The 13,699-nt window shown below is 37.0% G+C and overlaps 1 protein-coding gene across 1 annotated transcript in view; it reads left to right on the top strand.

The window, feature by feature from the left end:
* UGDH (UDP-glucose 6-dehydrogenase) overlaps window positions 1-13,699 on the top strand; it is a 32,262-nt gene that overhangs the window by 6,488 nt on the left and 12,075 nt on the right. The window contains exons 2-5 of the mRNA XM_047857265.1: window positions 2,127-2,295; window positions 7,658-7,759; window positions 12,984-13,184; window positions 13,292-13,489. Of these exons, the coding sequence (XP_047713221.1) occupies window positions 2,134-2,295; window positions 7,658-7,759; window positions 12,984-13,184; window positions 13,292-13,489 (663 nt within the window). The 5' untranslated portion in view covers window positions 2,127-2,133. The remainder of the gene's footprint in view (window positions 1-2,126; window positions 2,296-7,657; window positions 7,760-12,983; window positions 13,185-13,291; window positions 13,490-13,699) is intronic.

Here is a 13,699-nt window from a genome sequence, read left to right on the forward strand (position 1 = left end):
TAGACATGAGGCTTCTTACTATATACTTTGTTATACAGATTTAATTTGAACCATATGTACTTATTACCTATTCAAAGCAAAAAAATTTAAAAATGTTTTTTGTATGTGTATCACTAAGAATATTGCTTTCTTTTGTAGAATCAATAGATTCCAAGTTTTGCTCATATTTACTGTTTTACCAAATTTCTGTTCTTTTTAAAGTTTTTTAGGGCCACTTAAGTGGCTCAGTTGGTTAAGAGTCCGACTCTTGATTTTGGCTCAGTTCGTGATCTCATAGACTGAGCCCCACGTCCAGCTCCAGGCTAGGTGTGCAGCCTGCTTAGGATTCTCTCTCTCTGACCCTCTTCTGCTCATGCCTTCGTGCAATCTCTCTCTCAAAATAAACATTTTTTAAAAAATAAAGTTTTTTAAAGGTCATTAGAGATAGACTCTGAGTTGATATCTTCTAAACATGGCCCCTGAAGATTGATTTATAAACGAGATTGTTTCTTTTTTTTATGTTAATATTTTGGCAATTTGCAAAGCTCAGCTTTGTTTTTTTGTTTTTTTTTTATATATATGAAATTTATGGTCAAATTGGTTTCCGTACAACACCCAGTGCTCATCCCAACAGGTGCCCTCCTCAATGACCATCACCCACTTTCCCCTCCCTCCCACCTCCCATCAACCCTCAGTTTATTCTCAGTTTTTAAGAGTCTCTTCTGGTTTGGCTCCCTCCCTCTCTCACCTTTTTTTTTTCCTTCCCTTACCCTCCCCCAGGGTCTTCTGTTAAATTTCTCAGGATCCACATAAGAGTGAAAACATATGGTATTTGTCTTTCTCTGTATGCCTTATTTCACTTAGCATAACACTCTCCAGTTCCATTCATGTTGCTACAAAAGGCCATATTTCATTCGTTCTCATTGCCAAGTAGTATTCCGTTGTATATATATAAACCACAATTTCTTTATCCATTCATCAGTTGAGGGACATTTAGGCTTTTTCCATGATTTGGCTATTGTTGAAAGTGCTGCTATAAACATTCAGGATACTTGTATTGGTTGTTCAGCTTATTCTCTTCCAGTAAGGAAATCTACCCAGAAAACCAGCAATTAAAACATTGTTTGATTATAGATTTAGATTGAAGAGAATTGGATCATCTTAATTATGTAGTTTGTGTCTTTTTTCACGATAGGGTTGTACTTGCCCATCATTATAATGAGATCAGCCTTCCATAGTACCTTCTCTGATCCATGCAGGAGTATACTAACAAATTCTTAAGTTCTCTGATTACCATTTTCCTTCTCCTTGGAATCGGTGTATGGGTTAGATTAGATGATGCCAGAGGTCTTGGCAAGGACTAAAATTCTAAGAATCTGATCAGTTTGACAGTTCTTGTTCTCTTTATAATGAATTAACTGACATTCTTATATGTAAATCAGTACCTTTGTCATTTTGATTAGTGTGAATCAATTCACCTAAATGGCTTTTGAAAACCCATCAAAGTCTGTGTAACAGCTTTGGTAACTACAGAATTACTTTCCTTTAACCATCTCATAGTTTCTGATTAAAGTTGAAATGGAGTTTAAGATCATTGTCAAATACCTAAAAATGCACTGCTGAAGCCAAAATATATAGGGAATATGACCACAGAAACCAATTCTGGACTTTCAGACTAATCTTATTATCTGTCATGTTTCTTAATATCTGTCATGTTAGTCTAAACCTGCCATAAGGTTGATCTTTGTAAACCAGCATTTATTTAAGCGAGAATTGCATTGGTGTGTTTACCCTTGAGTTTTCCCTCAGCAATCAAAGTTCCCCTGGTGTAGTAGAGGTCTAAGTAAGGTTTTGTTTTGCTTCTTGAATTTCTAATTATTAGATCATTATAACCTTTGTGGCACTTCAGTAATATCAGTTATATTTTTTTTCCATGTTTGATGCTAATGCAGCCGAGAACGAACTAGGTCATCCAACTGGAAGGTTACGTATTATCACTGTTTTAATAATGCTTAATGAGTGTGAATACAGGAAATATTTCCAGATATTTGTCACCTTGACAGTTTTTATAAAGTGTGATAAATGTGCAGTGTGATTTCTTTAAATTTTCTGTTTTCAATAGAATAGTCTTACCGCTTTCCTTCTAGTTCAATCATGTTTGAAATTAAGAAGATTTGTTGCATTGGTGCGGGCTATGTTGGAGGACCTACATGTAGTGTCATTGCTCATATGTGCCCTGAAATCAGGGTAACGGTTGTTGATGTCAATGAATCAAGAATCAATGCATGGAACTCTCCTACTCTCCCTATTTATGAGGTAAAACCATACTAAACAACTCTTTGTTCTTATGTTCTTTGTTTTCTTACTGTTTTTGTTAAATAAATTACTATTAATGTAGAAATCTATGACTACAGCTGATAAGAAACTAAGTGAGAAATCTAGGTCCACAGTGTTATGGACATTACAATTACAGTTATGTCAAGTATGCCCAGGGAAAATGGGAGGAAATATATTAGAATATTAATAATGGTTGTATTAGGGCAATGAGAATGTGGGTAATTTTTTTCTCTCGTCTTTTTTCTCATTTTGTCTGTTAATATGGTTACCATATTGTAAATAGTAAAATTTGAAAAGGGTATTCTATAAAATTAAAATGGTAGAACTGTGGATGTTTATAATATTAATTCATGTAAGTCTATTATATTTGGGCGTTATTGTACTTAGGTAAACCGTGGGTGGATAAATGATGTCTTTTATATCTAGTACCTAGTATCACAAATTTGTTTAATTGAAATTTCAAAACTTCTGTGAATTTAGATAGTGGATAGTTAGGAAAATATGCTTCTATTTTATTAAGCTATGTGGATCCCATTTTTTAAAATTTCACTGTAAAATGAGTTCATGAATATTATGCTTTTGAAACCCAGCAGAGAAGCATTTGAGAATTTGATGGTAGCATTTTCTTCCCAACATTAATATATTCTCCTTTTTTCCTTCAGGAAAACTTTGTTATTTGTAAGATTGTTATCAACCATAGTCTTAAATGTATTAGTCCTTTGGAAGGGAAGTCTCAACCAGGTTTATAGGCATATGAAATATAGAAATCTATGAAAAAGCACCCACAGAATAGTAGCTACCCAACATCATGGATTTAATCCTATCGGAATCACACTTAGGACAAAAAAGCAAACCTCTGAATTGTGCCTTCTGTTTGTGCTTTACCCTTTCTTTTTCTACCGAATGAACTACCCATAATAGTTCTATAAATACTTCAGTGCTGTAGCATTTCTTTCCCTGTTATGACATTACTACTATATTTGGCTTTGGAGAATTTTATAAAATTTTTTTTTTCAACTTTTATTTATTTTTGGGACAGAGAGAGACAGAGCATGAACGGGGGAGGGGCAGAGAGAGAGGGAGACACAGAATCGGAAACAGGATCCAGGCTCTGAGCCATCAGCCCAGAGCCTGACGCGGGGCTCGAACCCATGGACCGCGAGATCGTGACCTGGCTGAAGTTGGACGCTTAACCGACTGTGCCACCCAGGCGCCCCTTCTTTTTTCTTTTTTTTTAAAAATTTTTTTTTCAACTTTTATTTATTTTTGGGACGGCTTTGGAGAATTTTAAAAAACATTTTGGAAACATAAGAGTTTTAGAATTCTGGTAACCATAGAAGGGCCGCAAATCATTTGAAACCCATATTTGTACCCAATCATTCAGTAATCAGTTCTGCCAACAGCGTACTCTAGTTTTCAGAAACAAAGGGCGCCTGTCAGAATGGCTAAAATTACTACTACTGACAATACTAAGAGTCAACAAGGATTTAGAGCAATTGGACGTTTATACATTGCTGGTCAGAATGTAGACTGGTATAGCCACTTTCAAAACTGCTTGGCAGTATTTACTAAAGCTGAAAATATGCAGAGTCTGACCCAGCAAATCCACTTGTTGGTGTATATCCAATAGAAATGCGTACATATGTGTGGCCAAAAGACAGATATTAACAGTGCTATTCATAATAGCCCCAAATGGGAAGCAGCCTAAATGTTGATCAGTGTTGGAATGGATACACAAATATTATAGCATAATCCTGCAATAAAATACTATACTGCACTGAAAATCAATGAAACTACTCCTACATGCAGGAATATGGTTTGAGGTACCTGGGTGGCCCAGTCAGTTAAGCATCCGACTCTTGGTTTTGGCTTGGGTCATTGTCTCCCGGTTTGTGAGGTCGAGCCCTGCACTGGGCTCCATGCTGCCAGTCCAGAGCCTGCTTGGGATTCTCTCTCCCATCTCTCTCTGACCCTGTCTCACTCACACGTGCTCTCTCCCTCTCTCTCAAAATAAATAAACTTTAAAAAATTTAAGAAAGGGTATGGTTAATTTCTCCCAAAGTGTTGTGTTGCCAGACACAAAGTAGTACATACTGTATAATTTCATTTGCATAAAATTTAAATATAAGCAAATTAATCTCTGATTATAGAATTCAGCATGATTATAATTTGAGCAGTGGTAGTGACTAGAAGAGGGCACAGGCATACTGCAGGTTCTGATTTTCAGTTAATGTTATAATTCTCATTATAAATAGTGGTTACACAAGTGTGTTCAGTTGTGAAAATTGAGCTATATACTTTTCTATACTAATATATATGCATTTTTATGTATTTTGTTTTACTTCAACACAAATTTTATTTAAAAACAAAAAAAAAAGGTATCCTGAATTAGAAAAAATATAAGCTACCTATAATGTATTGGAATTTGACATTTTTCTTGTAGAAAACAAAAAAATCAGTTGGCCAGGCATATTTCATGGCCAGATTCTTATTGTAGATGTTACTATTTATATTAATTGAAATCTGAAACTCTTCTTCCTAAGACTTCAGTGCTTGAAATTTAAAATAGGGGCACTTGACTGGCTCAGTTGGTAGAGCATCTGACTTCTCATCTTGAGGTCAGGAGTTGGAGCCCCATGTTGAGCATAAGCCTTCTTAAAAAAAAAAAAAAGTATGTTGTACATTGACACTGAATCCAGTTGGGATATATAGTTAGATTGAGAGAGTTAAGATCTAAAATTATTTCTTTTCCATATCATACTTGTTTTTTCTCAATAACCTTTTATAAACAAAGAAACAAGCATTTATTATTTTTGTGCTTTTATTTTGTAGGTAAAGTTTTTCTTCTTTAAATCTCTTTAAAAAGAATATAAAGGATGTGAAAGTCTAGCCAGAGGTGCTCATTAGAAACTCATTAGAAGCAATGTCTGAGTTCTCAAAACCTTGAAATCTCATAATTGTATTGGCTTAAGTTTTATTTTTATGTCATTTTCTAAAAAATCCATTTATTTATTTTGAGAGAAAGAGAGCACGCATGTGTGTGGGGGAGGGATAGACAGAGAGGGAGAGAGAGAGATTCCTAAGCAGGCTCCGTGCTGTCAGTGCAGAGCCCCACACCGGGCTCGATCTCACAAACTGTGAGATCATGACCCGAGCTGAAACCAAGAATCAGACGCTTAACCAACTGAGCTATCCAGGTGCCTTTTTTATGTCATTTTAATATGTCTATTCCAGAAAATTAGATGATACCATAAGCAGCTATTTTAGTTCTGTGCTATTTAGTGTAGCCTACAAAAGAAATGAGATCTTTTTCCGAAATCCACTGGTTTTGGAGGTTAAAAACATGACACTGCTACTTTAAAATTCTAGAAGGAATTGTCTCAGCAAGTAGAATGATTTTCCTCTTAGCAAGTGAATGACTTCAGGCTTTCTTAGACATCAGTTAAAAGATGCTCACTTAAGGAATTTGTAAATCAGAAAATAAAGGTGATTTCTATAAGTTGTGTTTAAAAAAAAGCAACAACAACTTGGGGAATGAATTGTGTGACCCAATTTTCCATTTTCAAAGATATATTAGGCCTTTGTTCTGTTTTTATTTCTTTATTTTATGTTGTAAAATTATGTATTCCTATACATTTTCTTGGCCATTTTGGAGATGTAAAATGTTAAACATTGATGTGAAATGTCAAACAGGAAGAATTATAAAAGAAGAAAAAACAAATGGCGGGTTTAACTGGAATTCACAGTGCTCTCTGAATTGCTTTATTGAGTAGCTTATATTTGTTGTTACTAGTTGTAACTTTATACTTACCTACCTTGGACAAGGCAAAAGAATACTTTTATGTCCAGAGCAGCCTTGAACACCTTTGTAATCACCTTGCTGTTGTAAATCTGTATCCTATAATGCATTTAAAAACCAATGACCAAATAAATACTTGTTTTCAAGGATAATTATAAAAATCTGTGGCATTGATTTTTCATTGTAAATACTATGTTTTCAGGTCAGAAGTCTCTAATTGTGACTAATGTTTAACTCATGGTCACTGATAGAGAAATACTACAATATGTAATTATAGCATTTAATATGCCCCTTTGAGTACCCAGTCTCCTTGAGAGTTGTTCTGCCATCACTCCATCTACTCTGAGACTAACTAATTAGAGAAGTATTTAGAAGGAAAAATGATAGGACTTGATTGTTGATCATAAAAGAAGGATGAAGGGGACACGTGGGTGGCTCAGTTGGTTAAGGTCTGACTCTTGATTTCAGCTCAGATCATGATCTCACGGTTTATGGGGTTGGCATGGAGCCTGCTTGGGATTCTCCCCCCCCCCCTCTCTGTCCCCCCCCCCCCCAAATAAATAAATAAGCCTTAAAAATACTTTCTTAAAGAAAGGTGAAGGAGAGGAAGGAATCAAGAATAATATCCAGGTTTCCAATTTGGATGACAGGTGCATGATTGTGCTACTAATTGAGTTCAAGAATGCAGGATGTTGTGGAGGATAGTGGGAGATAAAATGGCAAGTTCTGTTTTGTCCTACTTAGTTATAGAGGCTTTGGGAAATCCAAGTAGAGATGTTCAGGAGGCAGTTGGATATGTATCCGAAGTTTAGGCAAATGATTCAGGGCTGGAAGTGTAAAGTTAGGAATGTACAGGTAGTAGTTGAAATCAGAGTAATTGAACTCTGCCAAGAAGAGTCTGTAGAGAGAACAGAGCATTAGTCAAGGACAGAACCCAGGAAAACGCTAATGTTTGATGGTAGGTGGAGAAGAAAATGCCATAGAGAAGCAATGAAGAGTAGTTCATCGAAGGTGAACCAAAATCAGAAGAGTTTTAGTAGTGCCAGCCCCTATAAAGATGTACAGTTGACCCTGTGGGGGTGTGGGGCGTTGACCCTATTTTGTATACTGCATTCTTAAAGTAAACTACAGAAAAGAAAGTGTTATTAAGAAAACCATAAAAGGGGCATGTGGGTGGCTCATTCGGTTAAATGTCTGACTCTTGGGCTCAGCATGACCTGATCTCATGTCATGATCTCATGGTTCCTGTGTTCAGTCCCTGTGTTGGGCTCTGCACTGACAAATGTGGAGCCTGCTTGGGATTCTCTGTCTTTCTCTCTTTGCCTCCCGTGCTCACTCTCTCTCTCAAAATAAATAAATAAATATTTAAAAAAATCATAAGAGGAAATACATTGACAATATGGTACTATATTCGTTGAAAAAAAATTCACATATAAGCAGACCGGTGCAGTTCAAATCTGTGTTGTAATGTAATTCTATACACTTAGGTTATCTCATATGACTGGTAAACTGTGTGTACAACTCCTTCTTTTTTCTTTTTAGCCAGGACTAAAAGAAGTGGTAGAATCCTGCCGAGGAAAAAATCTATTTTTTTCTACCGATATTGATGATGCCATTAAAGAAGCTGATCTTGTATTTATTTCTGTAAGTATTTTCTTTTGCTGTGTGAGGTTTTTTAAAAATTTCTTTTTAATGTTTATTTATTTTTGAGAGAGAGAGAGAGAGAGACAGAGTGTGAGTGGGGAAGGGGCAGAGAGAGAGAGAGAGAGAGAGAGAGACAGAATCTGAAGCAGTCTCCAGGCTCTGAGCTGTCTGCACAGAGCCCAACACGGGCTCAAACCCCACAAGCCATGAGATCATAACCTGAGCCAAAGTGGGACACTGAACCGACTGAGCCACCCAGATGCCCCTTGCTATGTGAGTTTTAATGCATTATTGTCTACATAGAAGTTTTACTGTGTTTTAATGGTAATCCATTGGTATTAATCCACATCATTGCTTAGTATAGAGTCCAGTTGAATTTAGGTTGTCATTTTGTCCAACACTTCACCATACCCCATAATCATCTGGTCAAATGCATCACTTCCAATCACTGAACAAATAATTGGAGAAAGTTCTAGTCTGGGATCTAGAGTTAGGAAGTGTTGGTAACGTATGAGCCCATGTGGTAATAGTGTATGTGTGTCATCATTTCTTGTTTGAACCACTGCTTGGAAGAGGTGAGGTAAAGAGAACCAGGTAAAGTGTGTGTGCAAACTTATGGGACTCTCCTTTCTAGATGACTTATAATTGTTCCAGAAGTCATTTTATTATTCTTTTTTATTTTAAAGAGAGAGAGAATGTGTGCATTTAAGTTTATATTTATTTATTTTGAGAACGAAAAAGAGCGCACAAGTGTGCGCTGGGGAGGGGCAGAGAGAGGAGAAAGAATCCCAGTCAGGCTCCATGCTAATCAGTGCAGAGTCCAATTAGTGCAGGGCTTGATTCACGAACAGTAAGATCTTGACCTGAGCCAAAATCAAGAGATGGATGCTTAACCGACTGAGCCACCCAGGTCCCCCTAAGGTTTTATTTTTAAGTAATCCCTATACCCAGTGTGGGGCTTGAACTTAACAACCCTGAGATCAGGAGTTGCATGCTCTACCAATTGAGCCAGCCATGCACCCTACCAGAAGTCATTTTTAATTAACTTTTTGGAACTTGGCTTGGGTTGGTTAGGTTACAGGCTAGTCCACAGGTTATCTTAACTCATGATACGACTAGCCTGTTGTACCTTTGTAATGAAAAAATAGAATCAATGCTTAGGAGTAAACTCCGGTAATGTAATATTTGAACCAACTATTTTACTTCTTGCTTTCCTGGTAGCCATTTACTCAAATATTCTGTGGCTGATGGTATAGTAATCACCAATTTGTGGCTGAGCTAGGGTGTTATATGACTCAAGACCTTTAGGGCCTTAGAGAATAAAGGGAAAGCCAGTGTTGTAAGCTTTGACTGAGCTCCATGAACTAAGGGAAAGAAATATCATGGGGTCCATAGAGGGTAGATGTTGTCGAATTGATTATGCATATTGTTAATGATTATAAGTTGTTGAATTAAGAGTTTTCTGACTGATGAGACAAAAGAAATACTATTAAGATATGTTAACTCCAGAAGAAAGTAGTAATGAAGCCTGTGGTAAAACTGTTATGAATTAAATCTCTCTTTTGGCATTAATTACTTCAGAGAAATTGGTGTCACCTTTTGTGACTTGCCTACCTATCTGCTACTTAAGCTTATAGAAGGTTAGGGTCGAGGCATAGAAAATGAGAAAAGATTTTGGAGTAGCTAGGTACTTGGATAAAATTAAGAAGTTATCCTTGGGGCACCTGGGTGGCTAGTCAGTTAAGTATCCGACTTCAGCTCAAGTCATGATCTCATGGTTAGTGAGTTTGAGCCCTGTGTTGGGCTCTGTGCTGACAGCTCAGAGCCTGGGTCCTGCTTCAGATTCTGTGTCTCCCTCTCTCTCTTCCCCTCCCCTGCTCCCTCCCTCCCTCTCTCTCAAATAAATAAACATTAAAAAAATCTTTTTAAAAAAGAAGTTATGGGGCGCCTGGGTGGCGCAGTCGGTTAAGCGTCCGACTTCAGCCAGGTCACGATCTCGCGGTCCGTGAGTTCGAGCCCCGCGTCGGGCTCTGGGCTAATGGCTCGGAGCCTGGAGCCTGTTTCCAATTCTGTGTCTCCCTCTCTCTCTGCCCCTCCCCCGTTCATGCTCTGTCTCTCTCTGTCTCAAAAATAAATAAACGTTGAAAAAAAAATTAAAAAAAAAAAAAAAGAAGTTATGTTAGTCCAACTTTAGGATAACTAGAGCCTCGAGTGAGAGTAGGGGAATTTTCTGTAAAAAATATTCAGAAAGAATATTCTCAAGCAATAGAATCCACCTTAGGGGGTAGTCTGGCCAGATAGCTAATTTATACTTGCCTCTGCAGATCTAGCCTGAGCTGTCCTGAATCTTTGCAAGCTGTTACTGTATATACCCGTTATGGTAATTTATTACTGTATAACTCACATTGAGTTCCCATCATTCTCTGGATCAGCTTTTAAAAATTTATTTGTTGTATACTTTTCATTGTAGAAAATATCAAATTTATACAAAAGATGAAGACAATAATATTATGAACCCCTATTTACCCTTTGCCCATTGTCAGCAGTTACCATGGCTGATCTTGTTTTGTTTGCTACTTCTCTCCTTTGCCTCCTACCCCACGTTATTTTTAGACAGATTCCAGGTAGGAATAGTTTCATATGAATCAGTTTTCAGTTGTCATCTCCAGAGCACCTTGCCAGGGAAAGCTGTTTGATCTTCTCTCATCTTTAGCATGTTCCATCTTATCCTGTTAGATGTCTTGGCTCTTCCGTACTCTGGTGCACCCTGACTTCCATGTCTCAGGCTTTTTCTAAGTCATTCCATGCATATAAACAACTTTTGTTCTCCTGCTTTTCACACCTCCATGCACCTTTCAAGTTTTTATTTGTTTTGGCTTGCTTCCTTTATTTAGTCTCCCATTAGGTTATAAGCTTGTCAAGAGAAAAGAATTGGTATACTTACTACTGGTTCAAAAACTATTCCTATATAGAATTTTAGCCTTTTCAGAGTGCTTTGATTTTTACCAAAGCATTATAAAAACCCACTTGCTAGATTTTAGAGAGAGCATAGTATCTTCATTTTCCAATGAGGTAATTGAAGCAAAGGCAGCCACATGTCTCTAAGGTTACATGGTATAGCTAAGCCAAAAGTAAATGCCTAGACTCCAGTCACATGGTTTATTTTTCTTTCTATTTGATAGACTTTATTTACATAGTATTGGAAATCCTAAAGATGCTAGATGATGTCTAGCTTTAATGAGCCAAGAAAACATTTGTGAATGATATTGCAAATATTTGTAAAAAGCTATGGATATAGGTTTATAAACAAGGAGGATAGAAAAGGAACTTAAAATTTTGTTTTGGGGCACCTGGGTGGCTTAGTTGGTTGAGCAACCAATTCTTGATTTCAGTTCAGATCATGATCTTGCAGTTCGTGGCTTCTGCTGCAAGTCAGGCTCTATGCTGGCAATGTGGGGCCTGCTTGGGAATCTCTCTCTCCTTCTGCCACTCCCCTGCTTGTGCTCTCTCTCTGTGAAAATGAATGGATAAACTTTAAAATTTTTTTTAATTAAAAATAAAATTTTGTTTAAAAGACTAGGAAAATGGTATCCAAAATCTATAAAGAACTTATCAAACTCAACACCCAAAAAACAAATAATCCAGTGAAGAAATGGGCAAAAGACATGAATAGGCACTTTTCCAAAGAAGACATTCAGATGGCTAACAGGCACATGAAAAATTTTTCAAAATTACTCATCATCAGGGAAATACATATTAAAACCATGGTGAGATACCACCACCTCACACCTGTCAGAATGGCTAAAATTAACAGGCAACAACAGATGTTGGCAAGGATGCAGAGAGAGAGGAACCCTTTTGCACTGCTGGTGTGAATGCAAACTGGTACAGCCACTCTGGAAAACAGTATGGAGGTTCCTCAGAAAACTAAGAATAGAACTACCCTGTGACCCAGCAATTGCACTATTGGGTATTTATACAAAGGATACAGGAGTGCTGTTTCAAAGGGGCATATGCACCCCAATGTTTATAGCAGCACTGTCAACAATAGCCAAAGTATGGAAGGAGCCCAAGTGTCTATCGATGGATGAATGGATAAAGAAGATGTGGTATATATATATATACAATGGAATATTACTCAGCAATAAAAAAGAATGAAATCTTGTCATTTGCAACTATGTGGATGGAACTAGAGTGTATTATGCTAAGCAAAAGGAGTGAGAGAAAGACAAATATCTTATGACTTCACTCATATGTGGAATTTAAGATACAAAACAGATGAACATAAGGGAAGGGAAGCAAAAATAATATAAAAACAGGGAGGGGAACAAAACATAAGAGACTTAAATACAGAGAACAAACTGAGGGTTGCTGGAAGGTTGTTGAGGGGGAGATGGGCTAAACGGGCAAGGGACATTGAGGAGGATATTTGTTGGGATGAGAACTGGGTATTGTATGTACATGATGAATCACTAAATTCTATTCCTGAAATCATTATTACACTATATGTTAACTAACTTGGATGTAAATTGTAAAAATAGATAATAAAATTTTTTAAATTAAAAAAACAAAGACCAGGATAATAGTGGTGCCTAGTGGCTCAGTCGGTTGGGCGTCTGACTTTAGCTCTGGTCATGATCTCATAGTTTGTGAGTTCAAGCCCCACAATCAGACTCTCTGCTGGGCAGCGCAGAGCCTGCTTGAGATCCTCTGTCTCCCTCTGTCTCTGCCCCTCCCCAACTTGCGTGCTCTTTCTCTCTCTCTCTCTCTCAAAAATAAATTTAAAACAAAGCATTAAAAAATAAAATAAAATAAAATAAAATAAAATAAAATAAAGACCAGGATAATAATTTATTACATAAAATAAAGAGAGGAAAGAAAACTTATATTTCAATTCAGACTGGGAACTCCTTTATGACAAGAACAGTCTCATTCATCTTTATATCTCCAGGGCTTAGCTTGCAACCTGCCTTCCCTGATATCTGTCACTATATAGTAGCTTCTCAACAAAAATTTATTGAATGAGTTGATGCTTCAGGCTGTTCTGTCTGGTGATTATATTTATAAAATGTATTATTTCTATGGAATTAATAGAGGGTTAAATTAAAGCTAATGATGATAGTTAACTTCACATTTAACTAGTTAATTGATGATTCAGGGTTTATCTTGAAATCAGTGAATATCTCACAGATACTTTGTTCTTAATCCCATATGCTTTCATCAGGTGAACACTCCAACCAAAACCTATGGAATGGGGAAGGGCCGTGCAGCAGATCTGAAGTATATTGAGGCTTGTGCCAGACGCATTGTGCAAAACTCACATGGGTACAAAATTGTGACTGAGAAAAGCACAGTTCCAGTGAGGGCAGCAGAAAGTATTCGTCGAATATTTGATGCAAACACAAAACCCAACTTGAATTTACAGGTATAAAAAAAGGAAGCGTTAGAACCTGATACTATGTAAATATTGCTGCTTATAGTTGCCCATGGTTAATTCTAGGCTTACAACTTTGCTTTGCATTGGGATTCTAGGTACTGTCCAACCCTGAGTTCTTGGCGGAAGGAACAGCCATCAAGGACCTGAAGAACCCAGACAGAGTACTGATTGGAGGGGATGAAACGCCAGAGGGCCAGAGAGCTGTGCAGGCACTGTGTGCTGTGTATGAGCACTGGGTTCCCAGAGAAAAGATCCTCACCACTAATACTTGGTCTTCAGAACTTTCCAAACTGGTTGGTATAGAGCATTCAACTCTCCATTTAATTTAAAGCCAAGGACTTATTTCTCTTAAGCCTGATAAGCCACACAGGTACTTTCTTAAATAAAAGGTATGCTTTTGAAGACAATATTCTTGTCCATTATGAAATAATTTTCACAAGGGAAATCAAATATTGGGGTATAAAATATTTTGGAAAGTGCTAAATTTTAATAAAATATAACAT

Source organism: Prionailurus viverrinus, chromosome B1 (genome assembly GCF_022837055.1).
Source record: "Prionailurus viverrinus isolate Anna chromosome B1, UM_Priviv_1.0, whole genome shotgun sequence".
NCBI classification, from domain to species: Eukaryota; Metazoa; Chordata; class Mammalia; order Carnivora; family Felidae; genus Prionailurus; species Prionailurus viverrinus.